This window comes from Strix aluco, chromosome 2 (genome assembly GCF_031877795.1).
Source record: "Strix aluco isolate bStrAlu1 chromosome 2, bStrAlu1.hap1, whole genome shotgun sequence".
NCBI classification, from domain to species: domain Eukaryota; kingdom Metazoa; phylum Chordata; class Aves; order Strigiformes; family Strigidae; genus Strix; species Strix aluco.
The window spans coordinates 76,733,774-76,761,113 of record NC_133932.1 but is presented as its reverse complement, the minus strand read 5'-3'; the positions used below and the strand labels follow the sequence as shown (position 1 = coordinate 76,761,113).

The following is a 27,340-nucleotide window of genomic DNA, read 5'->3' as shown; positions in this document are numbered from 1 at the left end:
CACTGAGTACTTCTCGTGGGCAGGCAGGTGTTCAGCCGTCTCTAGGAAAGCAGGGGTCCATCACGTGTAACAGTGACTTGGGAATATGAACACCACCACTTCAAACATCCCCCCCACTTCCTTCTTCCCCATATTTTTTGTTGCTGAACACAATGTCTTATGGTCTGGGATGTCCATTTGGTTGGTTGGGGTTAGCTGTCCCTTCCGTGTGCACTCTGTCTCTTGTGCACCCCCAGCCTGCTCGCTGGCGGGGTGGTGTGAGGAGCAGAAAAGGCCTTGGCACTGTGCAAGCGCTGCTCAGCAGTAACTAAAACATCCCTGTGTTATCAACACTGTTTTTATCATAAATCCAAAACATAGGCTATAGGAGCTACTGTGATGAGAATTACCTCTATCCCAGCCAAAACCAGTATGTTGAGGATACTTTTAGCCCAGAAACATTCTGGAGTGCTCTGGGTATTTTAAGTGGGTGGCTTCTGAAAATGGAGATGATGAACCTGTCATACTACATCCTAATGACCCCTGGGGTACATCTTTGTCCTGTGCTTTTCTGCAGCCTTTCTGTCCATACCCATACATAGCCTCATTTACTCAACCCTGCCTGGTCCACATACAGTTTCCCTTCTATTTTCTCTTCCTGCTGGACAAGTTGCCCTATATCAGTCCTGTTCTGACTACTAGTATAGGTAGTAGTATGAGGGTCACAAAGATGATTTAAGGGACTGGACCATCTGTCACATGAGGAGAGGCTGAGACTGTTCACCCTGTATGATGGGGGAGTAAAGATGATGGAGCCGGGCTCTTCCCAGTGGTTTGCAGTGACAGAACAAAAGGTAGTAGGCACAAACTAAAACACAGGAATGTCTACTTAAGAAAAACTTGGGATTTGCTTTTTCTATGGGTTTGGGCAGAGGGAGGGGGAGGGAGAGGGCATGTTTGGGTGGTTTTTTTTATGAGGGTGAACAAATATCACAGTGGGTAGCACAAACCACAACCACAAACCACAACCAACCACAAACCTAATAGCTGAACTCAACATCATGATTACACTATTCAACTGATCAACATTCACAATCATTCTCACAGGAACCGAAACTCTGTTAACCGCCTTATACACCCTAGTTATGCTACTAACCACACAGCGAGGTCCACTGCCAACCCACATCACATCCCTCCAAAATTCAAAGTCAAAACTTTGAATCAAACATGATCCCTGGCAACCTGCTATAGGTGGCCCTGCTTTGAGTAGAGGAGTTAGACTAGATGATCTCCAGAGCTCCCTTCCTCCTTCAACCATATTATGTTTCAGTGACTGACTGGCAAGTAATTCATGTAGCTCATTAGTTTCTGTGGTGGTTTTCTTCATGCTTTCTGTGATCTAGGAGCATGTACGTTGGTCAGTAATGATGTAGTGTTAGTTTTGTTAGCTATCAATTTAATGAGTCTAAAGGTCACATGGTGGATGTATCCTCTCATATATCCTATGGTACTGTTCAGTAATTCCAATCCCAGCAGTACCTATAGAAAAAGTTTTAAAAAAAGTTTGAAGTGAAAGAAATACATCCTGCTACTTAAAGCTTTCATATGATTATTGGGATTGAGACTTTTAATTGTTCACTTTTATATTCTGAGGTTTTCTTTTTCTGGAAACTCTTTGAAAGGGATGAGGAGTGAGAATAATGTGACTTACATCTTGATGGTATTGAAAATTTTGCTTTGAAAGGAGATAGTCGAGCACTCTAATGATTTTCCTTGATAACAGATTTGGAGAAAAGGGCTAGGGTGAGGGGAGTAATTTTAAATTGAGAACTTCTTTGTTTTTCCTTTATTGCTTCCTAAAAGTTTCATGCTTGCTGCTGTTCATATTCTTTCATTTCCTTTACTAACAGGTGTCATGTCCATCTAGTAGTTTTCTTAGGAACTGGCTGTAGTTAGCAATTGCACTGTTCAGACCAGCTGTTCCAGTTGTTAGCACTACAGTTTCCAGACAATGATGGAATGTTCTTTGGTCATTCAAAATCATAAACCTGTGACGAGGATCCAATTATGCTTCATTTAGCTTTTTTAAGGGTCACTATTAATGACTAAGGCAACATAATTATGATATGGCCTGACACAAAAAAGCATAAGACAAACTTTATAGTTATATTCCTACTGTCTTTGTTGTAAACTGTGAGAATAGCTGTACATGTGTGTCATGGGCTGTAACTTTTCAAAAATTAACTTCATACTTTACAGTTCCTTCATTCCACCCACCTCTGCCAATCTTCATCTTATGTTCAAGCTGTCTGATCAGTATTCATTCATTTTTGTTTATAATGGCTGACAAGTTTTGTAAGTGGGATTGTGCTTAAAGCTCTCTCAGCTTCCTGTTTGAATAAAAATAAGTGTCTTCTGGCCTAGAGATTGGCCAATAGGATGTTTTAAGTATCTGCAGTAGCCTTTGGTCTTCCTCCTTTGCAGCTTCTTCTGTCTGTTTGGAAGAAACAGTTGTATAAATCTCCACCTTGATGTTGCATGCAATATGCTGTTGTACTTCTGGAATATTTTGCTATTTCAAAAACAATTTTATTTTACAGACTGTTAAAGGAAAATTTGTAATTTTGATCACTTAAGGGTAACTGTACTGTTCATGTAGCTTGCTTCCATTGGGATGGGGAGTTTAGGAACAGTATCGAGGGACTTAGTTTTGTAAAATAGTGTTTAAGGCTTCAAAACAGATTCTAAGAAACAAGTATTTTTGCTAGGGTAAGCGTTGATAGTGTTCTTCAGTCCAGCTGAGTTGTGCTTGGCAAAATTCACCTTGGTAGAAAACAAGAAATTGTGGCTTTAATGGACTTTGTGATGCCACTCTGGACTGACTTAGACTGGACTGATAAAGTGAAGTGTTGTGACTTGGCTCTATCACCTAACCTTGTATGACTCGTTTGCTTTTTGGGGAATAGAAGTTTGGAAGTGGAAGGGTAGAGTGGAGTAGTGATACAGGATCAGGGATTGACCTTGTGTGAATGTCTTTCAAATGAGTCCTCAAGAGGCAGCCAGCTTATTCTACAACACTATGTTGGAAATGAAAATGTGGAGCTCTTCCTGTATGTGGACATGGCTTTGTGTCATTGGCACTCGAAAGATGGAATAACTGGGTGAGAAAGGATGGAAATAAGGGATCTGAATACTGCACTGATTATTCAAGTTTGTATATGGCTTTAGATGGAAACATTGTTCTATGTGTTTTACTTCTAAGCTTCCTATAAATCAAAGTTCATCCAGATGTCAGTAATTAAAAGGCTAAGTAAATTTTTGAAATCACAGAGACTGTGTTTTCTTCTATGTTGTTTTTAAAGGTGAATCGGGAACATCATTACTTTTCTGTGCATTTCTGCTCACCCTCTAGTAATCCAAGTACTATCACTTGTTTCACTTCTCCTCTGCAGCCCTAGGACCTGTGTTGCCACAGGGCATTCGTTAGTTCCTTTGAATTGCCTGTTTTCCATTGAAGTGTTGTGCCTGTCCCCATATTGAGCAAGTATGTAGGAAAGCTGGTGCTGACTTTTCATAGTAAGTGCACTTGTTCACACTTCCAGCTATTCTAGTTAGATCACTTGTCTCTGAAGGTTTATTTTAAATGAAATATGAAAGAAAATATTTGTCCTCTATGTACACAAAAGCATTTCAAATAACCTCCAGTTGAGACAGCTTTATGCCACAAGTATTTGATTATGACAACCCATTTGTGATAATGCTTTAGGGTTTTTAGTAATGGAATATAAATTGTGCTATTTTTCTTTTACTTAGAACATAGCTTTAAAATTTGTAGGCCAAAATCCCCAGTTTTAAACTAAACTGCTACAGGAGAGTAGTAGGATGTTGCCTGTTTCTTACTGGGAATGACTCATCTGTAGACTTTAATGCCCCTCAACCTTTAAATTAGCTGTTGGGGAAAAGCAAAAAGTCATGTTTAAAAACAAATAGAAGGCCCAGACCTTTCCATCTTGTCTCTTAAACATCTTTAGCCTGGATTGTTTTTCATATAACTGTCTGCTCTGTCAGATGCAGCTGTCTCTTCCAGCTGATCATATTCAGTCACTGCCAAAAACTTGTTGCTGGATACTTGATTCCCTTAACTCCCTTCCCTCTCTTGAAAATATGTTGAGTCAACTTTTTTATATGAATATTGCTTTTATTTGTAATAGACCAGTTGACAGAGCAGAGAGAAGTCAAACAACATAGCTAAGGAACCTTAGTTTATCACCATTGATACATATGAACCTGAAAAAATTTGTTTGCTGGTAGTTATAAACTGTGTTCTTACAAGAGTTGGAGTCTGTTTATATACTATAGCACTTAACCTAGTATTAATTATTTGTAAGTATAGATACGTTTTAATCAACTGTTTAAATAATGAAGGAACTGATTATACAAGTCTGTTTTTCTTTTCATAGATGACAGTATTAGGATACTAGACAAGTTTTATGAGGTAGTTTAGTGTCGCTGGATTCAAAAAGTGTTCTTTTTTTAAAGAGTGTTTTCGGGCTTTTAAAGTACTTTAGCCCTGCAAACATCTTGAGATCTGGTTTGGGCATTTTACTGTCCTAAATATACATCTTTATGTAGCCAATGGCAAGTTAAGCAGCTAATTAGGAGATGGACATCCAATAACTCTCATGGGTCAGGCACTTAGCACCCTTAGTATTACAGGCCATTAGCTTGGGGAATAAAGCAGCTAACAGTATGCATTGTCTTTCCTTACTGCCCTTTGTTTATCGCTCTTTGGCCAATTTCTGGGCCATATCACTTGTTCTGTAAAAGCTAGCCTTAATTATATTTGTTGAAATTATGAAATAATATCAAACGCTTAGAATTCATTCCTATTCTTTCATCTAGCAACTGCTTTTAGATACTACAAATTAGCTTATTTGCTGTTGTTAGATTCAGATATCAGCTGTTTTCTCTGTTATGTCTTAGTAGCACTCCAGTTTACATTTTGTTTACACATATCAAGGAATCATCATCTTCACTTCTGTGATCTTGTAAAGCTTGCAATATTTAATGATAAGGTTTAATTTGACCAGTATGTGTACAAGTTATAAAGTATTATTTCTTATGTAACATTTTTTCTTTGTAAACCTATTCTGATTTTAAAGCATCTCATGCATTATTCTTAACTTCTGAAGTGCTAATGAACTTTTAGTTAGTTTTACTTAACTTGTATACAGTTGAGTGGGGTTTTTCTCCAAGCACTGAGACAGAATTTATTGTCTTTTATCCAGAGCTCTTGGAACATTGTTTTCAACCTCTTGGTCCAGCAGAGAACTTTTTTCTCATTTAGAAATACCCAAACTTTTATTTGGCCAGAGCAAGGGTGTTTCGTAAAATGCTTTGTTTTCTTGCCACAAAAACTCTAGGAAGCCCTGTTACGAAAGAAATGCTGTCAAGTGGCTTTCCTCCTGCCTTTATCACTGATGTTCAATAACCATTCAAAACTTACAGGGTCAGGTAAGAGCTTTCTTAATAGAGCAGTGACATTATTTCTGGTTAGCCTCCGATATGTTATATTTGCTGAGAGCTCCAATGCATTTTCATTTGATCTTTTTGTTTTGTTTTTTTGTTTTGTGGTTCTATCATCTTTTATAGAAGGATGTTTTGTTTTGTTTTTAGTTTTAGTTTAACCAACTAAATCTGCTAATGGATCCACTGAGCAGTTATTCAGAAGCGTTTGCTAATGTGTTTTGCTTTAGGAAAATATCCAAAATATTTGGATTGAGAATGCAGCATGCAAAGTATTTTTCCAATAGCAATATTTGGAAAATCTATATGTGAATGGTGCTGTATGCTCATCGTTGCATATATGTGTGTGTTTTAAGCTACAACAGCTTAAGTGAATACTTCAACACAACAAAATAAGTGCTCAAAGACAGAAGAAGAATAAGCAACTCTGCTTGGCATATAGTTTAGAACTTCAAATTTATACCTTTACTTGCTTGATAATTAAGCTTGGTATTTCTTTTTTTAGCTCAATCTTTTAAGTACTGATCCTGCAAAAACCTGTGCATGTGATTAACATTCAATGGAAGCGTTCAGGCAGCTAAAATTAGGCAGGTTCTTCAGTCCTCGCAGGATTCAGATATCAGATTCCTAAATGCTTATATTCTTAAGAAATGTTTAATTTTTTTGTTTGCTATAATGCAAAACATTCATTTCTGAACATCCTTGAAGTGTTTTTGTTAGCTTTTCTTAATGGGATATTTTAAGTGGGCATTGGGAAAATGTAACTTTTGTTGGAGGAGTCAGAGGAGAAAGGAAAAACACTGTAACAAGGGACGGGAAATGAATAGCATACTCTAATAAACTTTGCCAACAACAGAAGCACCACCGTATTCACCAACTTTGCTGCTATGTCACTCTTCAGTAAAAAAGAAGAAAAAGCTATTTACTGTGAGTGCTCCAAAGGGAATATATGAAACAATTCATAGTGCTGTAACTGGTGAAATAGTATGAACTATCTTGCAACACCCTGAATGCTGTCAGTGTTTGGGTGTTAAGAACCTGATTTAGTTTACATTAGCTTTTAAGTAGATGCATTCATTTGTGCATGTTAGTTATAGCATTGACAAGTATAGTAAGCTGTCTCTTTAGAATTAGTATTATCAAGAGGAAGCTTTTTTGTAATCTCTTCTTAATAAATTACCAACAGTGAGGAGCTGATCCAAAACCTAAGGCTTGTCTTCATGCTTATCTGTCTTCATTGCTTGTTTATAATTACGTGCATTTCTCTGTATGTGTGTGTATATATATATATCATTCACTATGTACGTTCATACTTGTTTCTGCAGTAAGTTTGTGACTTCCTAGGAATCAAAACTCTTAATTGGGTCTTTGTTTCTGTGGGTCAAAGATATACCTGCCTAGTTCTTGATTTTTTTTTTACTTTTTTTATACCATACAGTTGCCTTTAGAGAATGAAAATCTGAAAAAGCTAGAAGTGTGATGAATAAAAAATTAGAATAGTGACATCTGTGTTACATAAGATGTTCTGAAGTCAAATATGTTCATGAAGTCAGAAATAGTCTCTTAAGAAGTTCATGTTTATAACTACTACTGTGAATCATCTGTTTTACTGCAAAGAAAAATGCAAGCTATCTTGTGTAAATGTTTTACTTTGCTTAGATCACTTCTGCTACCTTAACAGAATCTGCTATTACTTGTTAAGCCTTGTAAGATTAAAATATTAAAATATCTAATTTGTTTTTGTTTTCACGTTGTAGGTTTTGACTTTTGCCTATAAGCATGCATTGGTAAATAAAATGTATGGGAGAGGTCTCAAGTTTGCCACAAAACTTGCAGAAGAGAAGCCAACGAAGGACAACTTGAAAAACTGCATTCAGGTAAGGTGTATTTGGTAAAGTAATGGGTTATATTCGTGCCTAGTAAGCTTTTAGAAGACATAAGTCTTTTTGAAGTTTTGATACCTTTTACATTGTAGAACTCACTAAACCTGACATTTTAACTTTATCTAGGCTTTTGTGGCCTGGCCTCCATTTTTAATAGTGATTTCTTCTTTCCTTTTCTAGAATAGCTAGTTTGTGAGTAACTGTTGTTTTTTAGCAGATTTACTTTCTGGAAATTACTTTGGGGCATAAGACAACATAGCCAAAGTTGTTCTGCATATTTAAAATCCCATGATGTTGCTGTTTAACCACTGTTATTTTTACTATTACTGATCACAACTTATTGCTAGTAGAATATAAGTGGAGAATTAATGGGAATTACTGTAAGTCCTAGGATAAACTTCTTGTGCATTGGGTTGAAAGACTGTAGATCATATGGAATGGTTTTCTTTTATGCCTTTCAGGACTAAGTAATTCAAAGATCACTCGTTCTCCAGTCTGTTATCTTTCTGATAATAGACGTCTTTAGTAGGATGTTGATATCAGTTCAGTGCTTGTTGAAAGGATTTAGACTTTTAAAAGTATAAGACCGTACAGCTTCTAATTTTTTTACGTTTGCTTTTTTCTTCAGCTGATGAAGTTGCTTGGATGGACTCATTGTGCAACTTTCACTGAAAACTGGCTTCCTGTCATGTATCCACCTGATTATTGTGCATTCTAGAAAACCAACAATTGTAAACTTAAAGTGATTTTATATGGGGCAGGATATGAAAAGATAAGTTTGACTTTTTATTGGAACGCATGTTTTCATTACTGAATGCTGATTATTAAATTGTGTGTATTTATCAGTAAAGGCACCTGGGTACAGCTTAATACCTGTTAACCTAACTCCTGTCATCAGGGAGTTCCCTTATTGTGCATCCCATTGCTGGCAATGGATGTGCCAGAACTGCCAACACCAAGGATTTGGAATTAAGCTGGAAAGGCTTACTGCATGCATGTTAGGTTCTTAACTGTTACTTTTAACTGCAAATCTGTAAAAGCTCTGTATTTTTTACAGTAAACTGAATTTTAACATGTTTGATCTTAATTTCAATTGTATGAAGGCCTTAAAGCTACTTCAAGAGTAGCTAAAATCTTATTTATTAGACAAAAGTAACAGGACATCATTATTGTTTGCAAGAGTTTACATTTAATTTTTTTTAATAAAAATTCAACCTCTCAAACTGTTACAATGTGTAACTTGGAATTGCTGATGCATAGGTGCTCTTGTAAATCTTTATTTTTGAGTGGTTTCAGGCAAACTCAAAAATCCATGTGAAAGTGCATATCAGGACAGGCTGATACATGTGTAAAAGTGCCAGACAGTTAAATCTTGATCAGGTATTGTAAAGCTATACATATATGTTTAATAATGTTAAAATTGTAAAACAAAAATAAATGTGCAAAGTTGAGGATCAAAAACCACCATATGCACTCTGATACTTTGAAAGATTATTTTATAATTAATAAAAACAAATAATGAAGCTAAAAATTGTATTGGATTCTGAAAGAGTACAGAAATGGAACTTGTTGAAAGAAACACCTTACAAATAATAGAAGTTCAGTGCAGCCCAGAAGGTCAGTGTTTTCTGTTAAAGCTTTTTTACTAACTATTGTTACTAACATTGCTCCTTCAGTGGAGTGAAATTGGTCTGTTTGAACAGGTCATGTGTATCAGCCAGAGACAAATTGCTGTATCATTTGTCTTGCCTGTTTTTGCATAACTTGTAATGCAAAACTCAGCTACAACTGCAACTTTACAAACGTAAATGCACAGAAGGTGCACCGTAATGCTGCAAAACATTCCAAACTGTAAGGTGCTGCCACTAAATCAGAATTAGTAATAGTTTTTCTTTAATTCTCTCTTACTGTGGCTTTAAGCAGCTTGACATCTGATTCTGGAAATTCTGCTAGAATGGTTGTGTTAAATATGTTGCAAAGTTTTTCCAGAAATTCATAGTCTGTACTGAATCTGAATTTATTTGCCCATAGTAATACTGTTCCTGGCCTACAAAAATACACCATTGTTGCTAGCAGGGAGTCCAAAGCTGCATGATGGTAAACAACATCAGTGGCCAGTATGAAATCATAATGGTAAGTTGATACAGGAAAGTCTTCATTGAGGTCTTCTCCCCATACTAGTTTTCTTACTTCAGGTTTATGCATATTCAGGTTTTGTGTATTTCTTGAAATATTATATGAGAGATTTTCAAGGACTTCAGGCAAATCAGTAGCTGTAACATAAGCTCCTAAAGAAAACATGAATTTGTTTCAATTCGTAGGTATGTAGCTGAGCATATATATATGTAAAACTCTATCTACACAACTTCCCCAGCTTCCCCCTCACCAATAACTAGGGTAGTTACTCTACTAACAGTATTTTACAATAATTTTCATTGTAAAAAAAGCAGTGACAAAGTCTGCTTCAACTGTTGCTCAATGCCTTAAAGTGACAGTGGCAGATCTAGATAATCTTTCACAAGAAATCCAAAAGGAAATATGAATTTACTAACCTAAGATACAGGCCACAATGGAAACCAAGCCTGTCCCAGCGCCAATTTCCAAAACTTTTTTGTCTTTGAGGTTGAATTGTTCTTGATTTGATTCCAGATATTGAGATAAAGCCAGTGCCTAAAACGGTTAACACATATCCATAAGAGTGTAACAGGTAAGTTACACAAAAGGTTTGTTAGATGTTTTTATACAGGTTTTTTTATACAATGAAAAACACTGAAGGTTGTAACATAAAAATGTAATATGGGAAGAATTATGATGTGTCCTGTTTTTTATATCAAAAAAAAATTAAACAGCTTATTGTTAGTTTTAGGTTTATGGGATATCGATTTGCTCCACAATTCTATACACTGTGAGTCCTCTGACAGCTCAGGGTAGGCAGTGTTTAGATGTCAACCGTACAGTCAGAACAGCAAACAAGAGGTTTAACAATATGTAAAAAGTAGTGTTCTGGATTATTATAAATGGTATTGATTATTATCACTATCATAAAATAGATTCAGGCTTCAGCACAGATTTTTTTGATAAGTGATTTTTGTTTGGTTTTTTTAATAAGGGAAATATTAAAAAATTGTTATTTACCAACTCAACACTTGTCTATTGATAATAGTGTAAACTTAAAAAAAAAAACACCACCCAAACAACAAAACCAACACTGTATGGATGGAAGTATTGCTTATCAGACCTTTGTGAAGATCTTATCAATAGAATAAAAATCAGCTGTTTATAAGCAACACAAACTGATGCCAAAGAAACTATCTTCCCCCTTTTAGAGTTGTGTTACTGTTACTGTTTTAACTCTTGTGCTTTTTCATAATGCAACACTGTCTACCTGCTCTGGGAAAGCTCACTGAATCACCAGTCCAATTTGTGCAACCTCTTGATTTTCTTGGGAAGTTTTACTATCTGCATTCTGACACCTGATTAATGTGAGAACTGATGATGTGACATTTCAAAATAAGATACTGTTTCGCTCACCCATACGCTTTCTTTTTCTCTATTGTTTTGAAGTTGTCTGCCACTTTCTGTGAAATTTTTCAATAAATGTGGATCTGAAATTTTGAAATCCTAATTTTCATGTCTTTATCAGTTGACCTCTCTTCCCTCAGAGGCAGTTTTTAAGAGCAGGAGAAGCAAAGACTGAAGAAGAACTGCTTGCAAGTATGGTTTTTCATGCTACAATGGAACTGTTCCAGCCTGTTCTTTAAAAGAAGCATATTTAATTGTTTTAACCTCCTTTATTTAGTCTCTCACAGTTTTCTTTTTCAGCCTCCTCTTTGTACTGCTGATTTGTTTACTTCCCAGCAGTGAAACATGGAGGAAACTGAACACTTCTTCCTAAGGTCCTTTTTTAAAATTTTTTTTTAAATATCTACATCCAATTTACAAATGCTTAGGTGCCACAGTTCTCCTGGCGTGAACTGGCAGGTTAGCATAAGGCAGAGCTTTCTGCCAAAGCCCTTCACAGCTTTGTTCTGCATAGGGAAGCCTCTGCTGTCAGAAGTATCATCTAAGAAATCTTCCTTAATATTTGTGTGCTGCAGTCATGGTTTACTCTTCCGTCGGGTCAGCTTTCTGGGTGCTGTGTCACGTACTTACCCCCGGCCATACCACGGCTCCAAAGTGTTCTATGGACTCCTGAATGATGATCCGGTGGCCAACGTACGCGTAGTGCTCTTTATCAAAGTAGTGCGAAACTCTAGGAACCCAGTTCTGTAGTATTTTAAGAATTACTGGTGAATCTGTGAGAGAAAAGACAGAATTTGTGTTTTTATGTGCAGGTGTTTACATGCAACTTGTTAAAGGGTGAAAAACATTTTGGAAAAATAGTACATAGGCACATGGACTAGAAAAGCTGTCAGGCTGTCAACCTTGAGACTAGTGGCTGTCCAGAAGTAGATGGTCTGGCTGGGTAGGGAATGAAAGGAGCGATGGTCATTTCCTGCCATCCTGAGTGTTTGCATGGGCAATTCACAGATGGGCCATTTAGAAAAATCTGCCGATTCAAACGTATAACTTTGCTAATGACAGCTAGAAGACTTTCAGGACCAAGTTAGCTTGTATTTTGGGGTATGCTGTGGTTCAGAGTATGCCATGCAGGGGTTTGTGCCGTAGTTCTCATTTGTGGGGCCAACAGATCTAGAACATCCAGCTCCTTTTTACAAAAGAAGGATTTAGGATTTACCTCTTACATTGAAGAAAACCTAGCTCTTTTTAGCAGTTATTTTTTAACCATTCTTCCACAAAAGGAGGATTGTAAGATACAGTGCTGTTCAGCAAGTCAGTACAGTGGTTGTGCTAGCATGTCTCATCATAGTGAGTAGGCCCTGAGGTGAGACTTTTCAGGACAGCTCTGCTGAGCTGCTCCATCTGATCTCACTGGAAACAAGGACACTGTCCTGAATGACTGCTATTGGAAGCCTGTTAGCAGGATATGTATAGATGACACAAAATTAACTAACTGTAAAGAAACATTTTTGCTCTGGCTTGCATGGATTTTAATTGATGCCTGCCTAGAATCCTTGGTAGATGTTTGAGCAGTTTAGCCTGTTGATATTTGTAATGCCACAGCTTCAACAGTACTAGCCCAATTAATGCATGTTATAATCTTGTCTCTGATTGTAATTGAGAAATAATTCTTAGATGTCTAAATAAAATCCAGAGACCTTTTTAAACAGACATCTTAATTATGAATATAACATTTTTTTGTAGATTTGGTCTGATAATAAATACAAACATAAGGGGAAACGGTGGGAAAAAAGTAGAGATCAAAAGGAAAAGTGACACAGTGACATCTGTTACTTGAAGACTGAGAAGAATGAAAGTACAAAGTGCTAGCATGCCACAGCAATTGCAGTATTTAAATTGGATTAAACCTGTGTTGGATTCTGCTGTTGATGATGCACTCTCACAGCTGCAAGTGCAGTTTTCAGAGTCATACTGCTTTTCACAGGTTTCTTCTTCCTCAGCTTGGCAGTCCATTGCTCTTTGAATTTTGTTGGGGAACAGTAGCTGCTGTGCCGAGATCATGGTAAAAGAGCTGAAATGGAAGGGGAAAAATAATGTTGTAAAAGCTTGCGGGCACTCTCTTTGTATGAGATGACTGGAAGAAGACAGCAGGTGGTTTGGGTGGGCTTTGGTTCTGGGTTTTTTTTAATGACAGGTTGAAGGAACAGGAAGCCGTGATGAGAGGCGACATCCCCACTCCACTGGAAATTGCAGCGAGCACCTTCTGGTAATGCAGTAATACTATCAGAGTTTTTATTTTATCATGTTTATCATATTATTTTATCGTGTTTATTTTATCATAATCTTAGTATTATGTCACTGAATTGATGCCACTCATCAGTCTGAAAAATGAGCTACTTGCATGGTACTCCTATCAGTTGAAGCAACAGCTGAGAAAGACGAACTGTCTTTTAATGTCTGTGACTTTGATCTGTGCAATTTACTGTTTCCCAAAGAACTTGGGACTTGGCATTCCTGCAATAAAACCGGTTAATTTGCTGCAGCCAGTGCTCTTGATTTTGTCTCCTTGTATATACACTTGCCTTCTCTGCCTTTTACTGCAGAACACCTAATTGAATTACCCTGAAATGTAGTGAACTGCAGAGTATGCAGATTGCAGTCAGAAAGTAATTGCATTGAGAAGTTTGAATCAGTAAGCTGCTTTGGAGAACTCTTGTGTTATGAATGATTGTGCATCTTCAGTGTACAGGGTGGCACCCAACATAAGAAGGAACTGCTTGATACCAGCTAACAAGCAGTAAAAGCAGGAGTAGGATTGGATCTAAATTAGCCTGGGGAGAAATATGCCAGTGAAACTTTGCTTAACTAGAGTTTTTTTCAGTGATAGCACCTGTGTTACATGCATATCCATTTGTGTGTGGAGGTATGTGTGTGTATATATATATATACACACACACACCCCTATACATGTATAAAGAGAAAAAAAAATGGTTCATAGCCGGAGGCTGTACAAGTTCACCCATCTGACATATCACGATGGCTGGAGTGTGCTACGTTTTATCCATGACTGGCCTTATTCTGCTCATTCTTGAGAATGCATATTTGCTCTCTCCAGCCACATGCACTGCAGACAAAGTGTTGCATAATCTGGGTTGCATCATGCTGCAGGAGGCTGTTCTAGATAGCCTGGCCATACGGGGGAGAGGTTTGGCAGCAGCCAGGAGGCTCAGCAGTGCCTGCAGGTAGTTTTTTAAGGAGCAGAGTGGCTGTTGACTTGGGTGGGTGGTTTGTTTGCACACATGATATTGACACCATTGCAGTTTTACTGATACCTGATATATTTCATATTGCTGCTCTATTCACAAGGACAGGATTTGTGTTCTAACTCCTCTGATGCTGCATTTGTTCAGTTGTCACAGTGACTTTTTTATACTCTTTCAGAAAAGAGAGTGCTTTAAAGTAAATTGATTTCTGCAGATGTATTTCTTAATTATTTTTTTTCCTCAGAGGGCCTCCATCTAGCTAGTAACAAGTTCTGGCTATATACATCTCTTTGTCTAATTCGAGATATGATAGTAGGTAAGAGACTGAAATTAGTGCTGCTGTTACTGCATTCCCTGACATATGACTGAATAGCATCCATGTTCACATTTCACACATGAAAGTGTGCCTCCTTACAACAGGAACGGTTTCTCATGTAATCAGAAGTATACTTCCAGTTTTCAGCAATGCCTCTTTTTCAGGCCTTGAGCTAGAATAAAATCCGGTCCTGTTTCAATGTTTTATGAAGTCTTTGGGAAAGTATGTTACGACTTGTGTAATGACGAAGGTGTGTAATGAAAAGAGAACAATCTGTCAGAACTGGTGATGGCTACAGCCAGAAGACACTTGCTTGAAGACCCAGTCTTCTGAACATTTCATGTTTAAACATGCAAAGCACTACATTTTCAGATTTGGGGGGGGTTTGGGGAGGTTTTTTGTTTGGGTTTTTTTGGGAAGGCTCTTGTAGCATGAAATTTGTGCTATTTCAGTGAAAAGCCAATCCTGAAATTGCAAAGCAGGATGAAACTTTGCCTTTCCCAGTACTCTTTTATGTAAAAAACAGAAGGGCTTGTTTAATGACTAAACTGTTTAATTTGTCATTCTGGGTAGAAAGTGATCCTTCTGTATTTTTTTCCTTGCTTATACAAGTTCTTATTGCAATAGGTCAAAATTTCAGTTGGCTATGGGTAGCAGTGAATACCAGAAAATAACTTGGAAACATGCTTAGTAAATATGTATTTGTTGATCCACTGTTAAGTACTTGCAGTAAATACAACTGCATCTCTGATCATGATATATATCCTATTATCACTCATTTGGTAGAGACCGAATTCTAAACTTGACTAGACATGTTATATTACATTCTAAAATTAAAAATTGTTATGTTTTCTCCCATTTTGTCCTTCGAGCCCTTCTAAAATAGGCATCTATTTAAATATTTCTAGAGACACTTAGCTGTTTTTATTAAATCCCTTCTTAAAATGATCCGGAGGTCTAAAAAACACTTCTGGTTACACTGGCCCTGTGGTGGGACTGCTGTGGTCCTTAAGACCATCAGTTGCCTCAGCTCTTAGGTGGTAAATTCAGGGGATAAAGGTTATGCATTCTGTGTTTGGATGTCACCTAACACACTGGGCTCTGGTTAATGGCTGAGGCTTCTAGATGCTATAATACCAATATTTTCCCATTGGTGTAGCTTTTCCTAAACAGAAAGGGGTTTATATATCCTACTGCCATAACTATTAAATGATATATTTCATAAAATGGGGTTAAAAGTAAGGTTTTTTAGTTGCAAACTACAGGACAGATTTAGTCTTGTAATTGAATATTAGCATTTTGGCCTTAATGATGCACAGTTTTATTTTATCTTTCTAAATGACAAACTGTACCTGAAGACTACAGACACAAGTGAGTATTGAGTAGTGTTTGCATTATTACATACCGATGTATAATATGATTAAGTTGTGCTTCTAGAATTGGAAAAACTGACATTTCTTACTATTTTGACATTTTTCTGATCCATATTTTACTGAAAATGGTATCTATCTAAAAGAATTTTGGTTTAATAACATTGCAACCAAAAATCTATTCCCTTAGAAAATGTTGGCTCTTTCTGAATGTTAGCAGATGATTTCTTTCCAAAGTGATCCTGATGGGAAATAATCATCTAAGTTCCATGCTTTCCAAAGTTTTGAAACCAGTATTGACTTCATTAATAGTCTTAAACTGTTGTCAACAAGATAACTTACAAAATCACATTTGATTTCTTCAGAACCTAAGGAAGAAAGAATAATTCATAAAATTGTATCTATTTGACAATGCCACGTAAAATTAACAAGGTAATTAAACACCAACAGGCAAATTGTAAGATGATGATAAACCTTAAGGTAACAGTTTATCCCCTATAAGAATAAACTTTGTGCCTCTTAAACTTCCAAGTTCTATTGCTTGAAAAGAGCTTTTCAAATCTAGCTACATGGCCAAAAACAAAGTAGGTTAGTGAGCCATACTGTGTCTCTGGGTCTTCAGCTGTAAACACAACTCTGCTGAAATGTTTCTCACACCTCTGCACAAAGTTGCATAGTGTAGTCTGTTTTAGTCTGAATTATTTGGGCAAAAGCCAATTCCATTTACTCACGTGGGAAATGCAATTGCAGTGTGTTCTTTGCGAGATAGGGCTTAGCCATACCCTCATACCATACACAAACATCCATGTTTTCTTAGAGTTCATGCAATTTTCTCATCATGCACTAAATAAATTAAAAAAAAAAAATTCATATAAATGCTAGGAAATAAAGGAAATGACAGTGCTAGGATCATCACTGTAGTAAATCTATATTTGAGTCCACAAGGTAAATGCATCCAAATAGTGAAAACCAGGAATGACTCATTGCAAAATAGTAGGTGTTAGGTAAGCTGGATTTCATGGGCTAACACAGCTGACCTGAAATAAAAGAATTCAGACAAACGTATTCCCTTTGTTAGTTAGCAGAGAACACAAAGGCATGTCAGGCGAGGTTAGCTGGGCAGCTGTGCGGTACCTGCTGTGGTAGAGGGCACTGGAAGTTTCCTGTGGGTGGATGCACCCTCCAAAGGTTTTTATACAGGCATGCACCTGGAAGGAATAACTCTCTGCTCCAACCAGTCGGGTTGCAGGCTATTTAGAGTAACATTACCAGGCAACGCTCAAAGAACTTACTATGTTACACTAAACTCTTCCATGTTTGCAGTACAAAACGAAAACGCTCTTAGACTTGGAAGTCCCAAGTGCACCAACCTTCAGAAATAAAATCTCAGCTTCCTCCAACCTCTCGTTCTGTTTTTGCAGATTAAGTGTTCCCTGCATTTGCCTTATGGTCTGCAGTGCTGGCACAAACAACCAACTTACTGTGGGCAAGCTAGTGGATAAATAACGTGTGTGGCCACTTGGCAGTAGCCCAAACGCAGAGAAAAGTTCATGAAGCTCCTACTGCCAGGAAAAGGTCAAGTCTTCCTTGCCTCGCTGAGCGTCTGGCAGGGGAAGCTCTGGGTACCCTCCCCTGCCCTGAGTCACAGAGAGTATGGGGAGCTGACAGTCCTTAGGAAATAACAGCTTTCCTGTCATCTTCAGTGCAGGTCATAACTGTAGGAAATATTATATCTACTGAAAGAGAGAGTGCAGACATGAAAATCACACTTTGATCAGAAAATCCTGCGGTTGCTTGTTTTAAAACAGATGGGATATTATAGATGTTGGATATAAACCAAATATGTATTCTTGACACATTTCAAGAATTTGAGTTTTATATGCATTTACCACTCTGTTGCTCTTCTGCCCTCCCTTGTTCTTCTTGGAAAAGATTCTGTAGAAAGAAATTCAACCAGAGGGTACAAAAATTTAAAAGGAACTTTGAAAGTCATAAAACCAGAAAACAACCCCCAGCTAATTAATGAACAACTGAAAATTGGCAATAGAAATAAGGAGGGGGGGTGGGGAATGGGGAAACGTAGATTTTTAACTCAATTTATAGGCATTTGCATCTTTGGATGAACAGCTTTTGAGTTCAGGTAATGCTCTCTTGAAGAGTGACAAAGGAAAAAATGAGCCTTTTCTGTTGCTGCGGCTGTGTATTTCACACGTTAGCTGCTGCGTGTCTCTAGCAGTCACACCAAGTATAGGAAATGCTTGGCTGTTCATTCAAATGCTCACCAGTTTCTTTCTTTCTTCTGAAATTTTATAGTTAAAAGATAATTTTTAATACTTGGGACCTAGTATTAAGATAATAACTGTATTGATATCGTAAACATTGCATTTCAGACCCGCCTGACTTTACAAGCAGTGCAGATGAGTGTTCCTGAGCTAGGTCAGTAGCTGTTATTAGAAAGAAAAAGGCAGATATGCTGCTGTTGGAATGACTGCCATACCTTTTTTTAAGTCGTGGTCTTTTTAGCAGGCACGTTCCTGCTGTCATATTTATTGTGTTTGTCACTGGGGGCGAATGTAGTTCAGATTGGTGCTGCTGTTAAAGTTCTGACCTAAGCTTTGGCAATGAGATTGATGCTGAACATAAACAGTTTCTCTTTTAAATCAAATCAGAGGAACTGGCTTACTCTATATTGCGTCTCTTGTGTAAGCAACTAAAAAGGATGGCAACTGTGTGGACAGTGCTACAGCTTATTTACAAATCATGTAGGTATGGCTTCATTTCATCCTTGTAAGTGATACAGGAATCAACACTGGTACTCTGAAATGTAGCTGTTGTTGACATATATTTACTGTATAATTTCTATGAATGTTTCTTGTGCTACAGTCTATCTCCAGTCATTTCTTGTTTAACATTGAAAATTAGTGTTTTCTGGAGGTATAGCCCCATGGAATTAAAATTTCTCCAGACTGCTGTGAATAGGCAGGCTGAGAGGAGTACAGCACCTCAGTTATATGTGTAAAAGGGCACTTTTCAGTTATTAACATCCAGTTCCACAAAGCTCTGAATTACTCGGCTGGCTTTTCTGTTTCTGTGAACACTTAATGGGAATTTTGCCATCTTGACCATTTGTGGAAGACAAAATGCAACAGGCTGACAAATGTGATGAAGTAAATCAAACTTCAGATATTTTTAGAATGTATTTATTTTTAATGTGAGTTGTGTGGCTTTGGTTTTGGGGGTTTTAAGTCTGGTTATATGAAACCTAATTGGTGGTTTGGTTCTTTTTCCTTTTTAGTGCTATCAAACTACTGGGAAGGCTGGGAAGAATATTCTTTCTAACTCTGCTTGTTGCTGAACTCAGCAGTAGCATCCTTTTCAGTGTATAGGCAGAGTAGAACTATATTTGTATTATTGGATTATAGATTAGAGTGATTTAAACTTAAATTTAAAAGTTCCTCTGCTGTAACTAGTAGCAAGTTCAGTGTAAAACGAGTAAAATTGTTAAAACCTTGATTAAAAGACTGTGAGAAATAGGTATGAAAATGTTACGGTCTTCTCTGAACCCATCAGGAGCAAGAGCCTGGCAGATTTGTGCCAAAAGAAGGCAGAGTTAAACCAGAAAAGTTAAAAGATATCAATGAAGTTAATAGTCACAAATCACCAGGACCAGGTAGTAATTACCCAGAACTCTGTGGTGAAATTACCAGCTCCAAACCAGAGCGAGGTGCCTGCTGCTAAAAGTAGACGTGATACCAGAGCACAGGAAATTGTGCAAATGTGAGGCGTATTCCTAAGGGGGTCTTGGAGGGGTCTGGGGAACAGCAGGCCAGTAAATCTGACATCTGTGCTAGTTAAACTGAGAGGAACGGTAGTGTTGGTGTTAGCTGATGAATAATAAGGCATAGTGTGGAAAAGGAAGGAGGTTTTGCATATTCTTTGAAAGTGTCTACAAACGTGTAATTCAGGGTCCTCCAGTTAATACAGCGGACGTGGATTTCCACAAGCTTTTGATAAGGTCACTCGCGAAAGATCCTTACAGAAATTAAGCTTTGCTGGGGTAAGAAGAGGGAGTTATATTTTGGTTTAATAATTTGTTAATAATGAGGCAATAAATGGTCAGGTTTGCAATGTCCCATGGGGAACTGTGCTACTGAGTGTATTCCTAAAAGCTAACAGGAAGCGAAGAAAATAGTGTGGTGACAGTAATGTAGAAATATTCAAGATAGTGAAAACAAAAATAAGCTGGAGAGTTCCAAAAGGATCCCTGACACATTGTGAGAGGTGATAACACGATAAATGAAATTCAGTGCTGACAAGTATAACACAATGCAAAGGGACAGCCTCTAACTCAGTACCACCTAGGGAAGGGATCTTAACGGCACCAGAGACAGCTATATAATAATACCTTTGCAATACCATATCAGTAATCAAAACCATAAAGGGACTGTTGCATTTCTATAAGGAGAAGAAAAAAAACCAAAACAGTGAAAAAGGAACATTGTTTTTCCACTTCAGAAATTCAGAGTTTCTCACACGTTCAGCGTGTGACTCAAGTCTTCAATTAAAACATTCAGGGTCTCAGAGCTCCTTGCAGGATTTGCTGGAGGTCCTGGGTGGGCGGGTGACTGGCTGACGAAGAATGGCAGACTCCCAGTTCTAGAGCAGATTCTCCTCATCCTTATTGCTGGAGGCAACTGCTGGACTTTTCTGGATGTGAAAAGCATGTTTGCATTCTCCAAATTGCAGGAACTTCTTAACTGCTGTCAGCAGCCAGCTAAATGTCTACAGCTTGGTGTTGACAGGGCCTGTGCTCTTTGCTTGAAGTACAAACTGCAAGGTGAAATTTGTTCCAGGTTAGCATCTTCAGTGTTAGGCCTTTGTTTTTGCTATTCCTAATGGCTGTGAGATGAATCCCCAGCCTAAAGTCACTAATACCCAAAGGTAATACTAGTGACCTTCCTGATTAGTGGCAGGCAAAGGTGTAGAGCAACACAGAATGTGGTCCTCAAACCAAACCCACTGTTTTCATTACTGTCAAAATGAGAAATCCTTTCTCCTTGGTACAGGCCTTCTTTTCCTCACCTAGCTGAGGTGACTTGGCGATGGCGACTCAACCACTTCCCTGGGCAGCCTGTTCCAATGCTTGACGAAAGCATTCTTTTTTTCTTTAATGTTGCATGTTAAGTTAATCAGACTTAACCTTGTTTGCACATACAATGAGATGACGCACATCTCAAGGGAGCAGAGTGTTGCCGGATAAGTAATTATTTAAAACTGTGCTACCACATAGGGGATCCTCGCGTTCAGGAGCATGGAAGAACGAAGAAACGCTCCAGGATTTTATGCTGTGAAGAGAGACACCAGGCTGCACCCACCTTGCCAGCGGCTCCTGACTGCCATTAGCCATGTGTCATGTGTTTAATGCCTGCTCTGTCCTTCCTTGGCAGTGCAAGTGCTGCAGCTCAGTAGCAAAGCTGTTGGGGGAAACCAGTGCTGCATCACTTGGGCTCACTGCAGAAACCAAGGTGGTGATGAATGGGACTATAAATTGAGTGTTTATTTCCACCCTCTAACCATTCTCTGTTATTTAGGCTGTTCTGGATTACACTACAGAGCCTTGTTTGTGTGAGAATAGATGTGCTCTGTACTTTGTGTCCACCTGTGTGATCTGTTGAGCAAGGGCTCTTCCTGCCGTGAAGGAAAAGCAAGGAGGTAGGTGAGTCAAAATTTGGCTTTGGGTGGTCTGAATAGGACCTCCATTCACTTGTCTTTAAGTCAAGAGCCCTGAGTGTTATTTAAGCACATACTCTGTAATACCAAAAGTAACAGTTTCGGCTTTTTTTCCTCTAGTAATTTCCTTGCTGAGGTTTTTGTCCAGCTTCTGTATGTGTCTGCTGTCCTAGAAAAGACCCCTTATGTAAGTGAACGCGGGTCACTTAGATACCGTGCACTTGCGTGAGGAGACTGGTTAGAGAGGTACAACTGCAGAGGGAAGGCAGTGGAGGGAACAGGGAGACACAACATCTGGCACCGCTGGATGTGAAACATGCATTTGCATCAAGTCATGGGTGAAACAGATCCTTTGCCCCTGTATTCACATACTGACAGCAGAGACAATATAAAACACTCATGGATTCTTTTTGTAGCTAATTAACTCCTGTGTTATGATGAAGCCACATGCTTCTGCTCCCCTCAGCAATGAGTTTTGGGGATGTCTTCAAGCTTTCTGTAGTTAATTTTTCAAAATCTGAAGCTGTTTGCCTTCAAGGGATTGTTTTAGTTTGAATTTCCTTGTTAATCTCTGTATTTGGACAGCACTGTTTTTACCAGGGACGGGTTTTTCCCTTGGTGCCACCTCTTTCTCATCTGCTGATTCACCCCGCCCGTTTGGAGATCCACTGCTCCCTGTGGAAAGAAGTCATTAACGCTGAACTTTCATCTGAACTCTCTCAAAGCTTGGGAAGAATTTTACCTCTTTGCTGAGGAGCCCTCTGCCTTGCCACGGGGTGTTGTCTTACCTCCTGTTGTCCCTCTGCCATTTCTCAGCCGGTTGCTCAAAGAAGGACTCAATGCCATCTGCTATTTTTTCCTTATGGCAAGGAAAGACATCTTGAACTAATTCCATGGGGCTTTTTATAGAGCAAAGAATGTGATGGTCTTAATTTACTGAACTAGACGTTTTACAGCAGGGCTGCCTTTACTCAATCTGTTTGGGGCTGGTTACTATACACACAAATGAGGGACCAACTCAGGCTGGCTTTGTTAAGGATAAACACACCACTCCCAGTGCTACAGACTTTGGTTGACTAGTTACCACCATACAGAGATAAAACTGGCAGGGCTTTTTTAACAGCTTTGTTTGTATGTTTTGTGGGACACTTAGTTTTATCCCATTGTAATAGTATTTGCCCAGGATTAAATCCTGTGAGTTTTTGTTCAGGTAAAGCTGCTGAAGCCAGAGAGAGTTTTGTCATGGTGAAGGATGATTAAATGCCTGAATAACTTGAATGCAAGGTCTGATTAGAGTCTCCTTGCTTCTCTTCCACTTGTGAAAAATCAGGTGTCTCTCTAGAAGGAAGATAAAAATGGATTTGAAGTAATTTCAAAGGAATGACTATTGAGTAGCTCAAGCAATATTACAGTTAAGCAATTCGTTTTGCAACAGGAATTAAGTATTTAGAAATTAGTCTTTGCAGACTATTATTAGAAATAAATTGACCTTATTAAAAACAGCCAATGGAAGAGTCTCTATTGACTTGTAAGCCACCTTAGAATCATAGAATCATTTAGGTTGGAAAAGACCCTTAAGATCACTGGGTCCAACCGTTAACCTAATACTGCCAAGTCCACCACTAAACACTATGGTTTTTAACAAACCTGGCCTTGCAAATACAAAGGGCAGTACAATGTCTGTTTCCTTAACTATTGTGCATGAAAATCAAAAATCTAATGCAAATCAAAGCAGCTCTGTGCCTGAATTAGTCCACAGACTCTTGATGACTTTATTGAAATCATAGTTTAAATGTCAAATAGTGACCATAAGGTAAATTTCTATGTTGTTTGAGTCAGTGGGATTTTTGCCTTTGACTGTGAGAAATATAATATTTTATCATTTCTCCAGGTTTAGCTGTAAGAGGGCTCTTGTGAATTTGGTATTCTGCTTTTGCTTTTTTTTTTTTCATTTATAGAATGAGTTTGGGAGTGAAAGGGATAGTCTGAAGCCTCAAGTTTTGCTTGGATTTAATCAACATCTGCATGCTGCAATATATTTGAAAGCTCAGCAGGTTTGTCTAAGCAAAAACTGCAGAATTTAATCCTGAGTCACTAGTAATGTTTATTTGTAAAAAAAAAAAAAAAAAAAAAATCTATTCAGCTCCCACATCTATCATCACATCTTTGTAACTGCTGTCCAGAGCTATAAATGAGCTGTTAATTCAGTGCTGATTTACCTGCTCTATCTGATAGGCACCTGCTTCACAGGCAAACCTGTGCTGCCTGTCTCTCAGGTAGGAATAGGGTACTGACTTTGCTCCTTAAAAGTCTAAAAGGATTGCAATCTGGATATTTAACAAACAGCTTTCTTCCAGTCAGAAGTCATCGTTCAGTCCTTCCTAGCTCACTAAAGAGGGAGCTGCTGGCAATGTACCCCTCATGATATCTTTAGGACATCAAAAAGTGTTCCTGGTCTTGGTCTGCAGAAGCACAAATTGGGCTTTGCTGCCTTTTGGGGAGGTAAAGCAAAGTTTGACTGCTTGAAGGGAGAGTTTTGGCATTTTTTTTGTCAGAGGGACACTTGAATCTTGACACATTTCCTTAATTTCACCTACTGTATCAGTATGTTTTGTGGAGGTGAGAGGCAAGAAGTCCCAGGATCTTGGCTTCAGGGACATAGTTGATCTTGGCAAAGTTTTTGTTGTCCTGCTGCCTCTGCAGTCATGCAGCATGCGTGTGATTGTTAGGAATGGCCCAGAGAAAGCAGAATTACGTTATCTGGAAAGTACCAGTAATACTTAAAGCTATAAAGATTTGCCTGGCAGCTTTTGTAAGGCTACTCAGAAAAGATATTTCAGGACAACTATCACAGCAAGGTTAAAACTATTCCACGCCAGCACCACCAAAAAGAAGAGGGATCACATCATGCATTTTAAGCCGTGATGGGCCCTGCAACTCCTCTGTTGGTCTGCTCCCCTCTGAGGATGTGGTCCCAGGTGGAGAGCTGGGGTCTCGGTATTCAAGCTTCCTTAGGAAAAAAGACAATTATTTTAAAAGCTGTTTAAGGACCACGATTACAGCATTTCAGTGCAGACAGAAGCTCAGAGGAGGGGTGGCTGTGCTGTGTAGGAAATTATCAAGTGAAATATGTAGCATGTGTAACTGTATACTGCCACACAACACAGGCTAATCCAGCACTACAGCGGTAGCAATCCCGGGCAATTACATGTGGTGTTACAAACCCGGTTTTGTGTCCCTTACTCATGCTCTCCTCTGTCCCAGAGCTCTAACCTGCCTGTCTGCAAGCTTGTTGTTGCTGGCAGGTGCACTGGCTTTCTGCTCTCGTATGCTTGGGTGGTAGAGAGTGATGCTCATCCCTGCGTGCATGGAGGTGACCTGCTCTGAGTGATGCTTTCTGTGGGGAAATTATTACTTGGCTATCTCCAGAAGAATGCTATGCCATTGTATGGACGCTTTTGTGTTATTTCTCTTTCTGGTCAAATACTGAAATGTATTGCTAAGATTGCAAGGAGCCTTCTCCAGCTGTTTCACATGGAAAATGTCATTGTGGGTGCTATATAATAAATGCTTTCCTATGCAGTTATCCATGCACAAGTTATGAAATTCACTTGGAAGAATAATAGTCTTATTTTGGTTTTAATTATCAGCTGTTCTGCAACGTAGCTCTTCTAAAGAATGTGGTTAGTGGTAGTACCATGTGAGCCGAGCTGTTTTTCCCTACAACAACTGCCAACTATAAAGACTTTAAAAAATAAATAAACAAGTACTGAGCTTTGTAGTATTAGGTTTGTTTATAATATGTATTATTTGGCCCAGGTCCTTGATCTAACATTTCAGCAACTCCAGACAGTCATCTTGGTTCAGTTGGTAGCAGCTCGATCTTCAGCAAAGTCTGTCTAAAACATGATCTAGCCAAAAGGAAAAGACAGGAGCAGAGACAAGAGACATCATCTACTATGGACAAGACTTGTAATAATTATGGCTCAACTTTTTGCAAAATGGGTAATTGTAACTTGCATAACTCTGTGTGGTAACACTGGCTTTTAAACACATTATTTCTGTAATATTAGTTACTGTGGGTATATCCAATGTCTGTGTGAGTTCAGGCAGCTGTACCCTCTTTGACCGCAGTTTCCTGTTGTTCCCATGCTGAGTGAGATGTTTGTAGGTGGGTGTTTGGGGCATCACTGATTTATCACTTGGATTTGAACATGGTCAGTGCTGGACCCTGCATGTCCCCATCAGTAAAGGTCTTCCGCTGCTGGAAGCTGAGGCTTCCTCCTGTATCTGCAGGTTTTGGGAGGTGGCGAGCAGCCTGGCATGCCTGCCCATTGCTGATGGATGTAATTCTCACCCAGCTGTGGGTCCTCCTGCCGTGCACGCACAGAGGTGTCTATCACAAAGGCACTTGCAACATTTTTTTTTTTTTCAGTCCTTGCTGGACAGATCCTGCAATGTCACACAGGCGCTGGGGGTGTCGCGAGAGCATGGTGATGTTCACACCTTACTGATTCTGTGCCAGGTTTGCAGGTCAGTGACAGGAGTGGCTGCTCGTGTCCCCCCTGGCAGGCCCTTTTCTTAGACATTTGTTGGTAACTCACAGTGATGGGAGGAACTGGATGCTCTTGAGGGACCACCCCAACTGGCCTCAGGGCAGTACATGGTGCTCTAAATCTTAAACCTATATTTAAGTGCCACCAACAAAGAAATTCAATATCTTAACACCATGAGCAGACTCATCCCACTGGAAGTTAAGTATGTGCTGAACATGGATAGTTAAGTGTTGTCGAGAAGCTGAGAGCCAGGGAATGAGGATGGTCCGGACTTGTGCCTGGGGCTCTGGAAGGATCCATACCCTTATGCTGTCCGTGTATGAACCCTTCTGTCCCCATCTCCTTTCTACAGACTGAAGGGGGAGTTCTTTATGAGAATCTCACTATAGCTATAGAATCTTCTGAAACACCAAATGAAGGATTTTTTTTTTTTTTTTCTAAAGGAGTTGCTACTTCTTTCTTCTCCAACCAGTGTTAACTTGTGAATTGGTTCAAAGGAATCAAGTACCAGGGGAAGAAAATTTGCTGTCCTGGAAAGCCTGCACATATCCAGAATGTTTCTGTGCTTTTAGCTTCCTGGTTTGCACTATAACTGCTCTTTTAAATTATGCTTCTGAATTTTGATGCCAGGGAATCCCTTGTATTATACCTGGTGAGTTGAGTTTGAAAACTGGCTAACGGGGAGCGGAATTTATCCCCTTAAATTAAAGGATTATTTTAGTGAGAGAAGATAAGTTTGCATTTATCTGCAAATACAAAAATGCTCTAGATGTTTATTGCCTGTTAATATATATATATATATAAAACTGTTCATTTAAAGCTTCCATTTTTGAAACAGCTGGGATGAGGTTCAGGGATCTCAAATAACAAGTTTACCCAAACCCATCTGAGTTTGTGTAGTCTTTGCTCTCCTGTACTGTTCACATGGTTGTGTCTGGAGCTGACAATGGAAAGCTTTCATCATCTTGGCACCAAGGTTTCCTTTTATCCCTGCTGCTCCTCGCCTGACATGAAATGGCAACATGGCATTAGGGGTTTATTGAAGGGAGTTTGTTATCCTTACACCTGCTCACTGAGATAAATTAAGAGATTGGAACTATGTGAATGGCTGTCTCCTAATGGAAATACAAGCTCACATAGAGTATTTCAGAGTACTTACATGAAAAGACAATTCTGTATATTTGTCAAGTGAATC

General features: G+C 38.7%; 2 protein-coding genes across 5 annotated transcripts in view; one reads left to right on the top strand and one right to left on the bottom strand.

The window, feature by feature from the left end:
- Positions 1-11,007, top strand: part of TPP2 (tripeptidyl peptidase 2) — a 62,853-nt gene extending 51,846 nt beyond the window's left edge. For both annotated transcript variants that reach the window (XM_074815354.1, XM_074815353.1), the window contains 2 exons: positions 7,263-7,382; positions 8,017-11,007. In XM_074815354.1, the coding sequence (XP_074671455.1) occupies positions 7,263-7,382; positions 8,017-8,106 (210 nt within the window). In that variant the 3' untranslated portion in view covers positions 8,107-11,007. The remainder of the gene's footprint in view (positions 1-7,262; positions 7,383-8,016) is intronic.
- Positions 9,282-17,271, bottom strand: METTL21C (methyltransferase 21C, AARS1 lysine). 3 transcript variants are annotated; one of them, XM_074815355.1, is made up of 5 exons: positions 17,230-17,271; positions 12,818-12,981; positions 11,541-11,683; positions 9,941-10,058; positions 9,282-9,676 (listed from the first exon to the last, which is right to left on the bottom strand). In XM_074815355.1, exons 2-5 carry the CDS (start codon positions 12,969-12,971, stop codon positions 9,282-9,284), a joined length of 810 nt encoding a protein of 269 aa, XP_074671456.1. In that variant the 5' UTR covers positions 12,972-12,981; positions 17,230-17,271. The 3 variants fall into 3 exon arrangements, with proteins under 3 accessions (XP_074671456.1, XP_074671458.1, XP_074671459.1); XM_074815357.1 differs by lacking the exon at positions 17,230-17,271 and adding an exon at positions 16,994-17,124; XM_074815358.1 differs by lacking the exon at positions 17,230-17,271 and adding an exon at positions 16,591-16,972.
- Between the last annotated feature and the right edge of the window lie 10,069 nt (positions 17,272-27,340).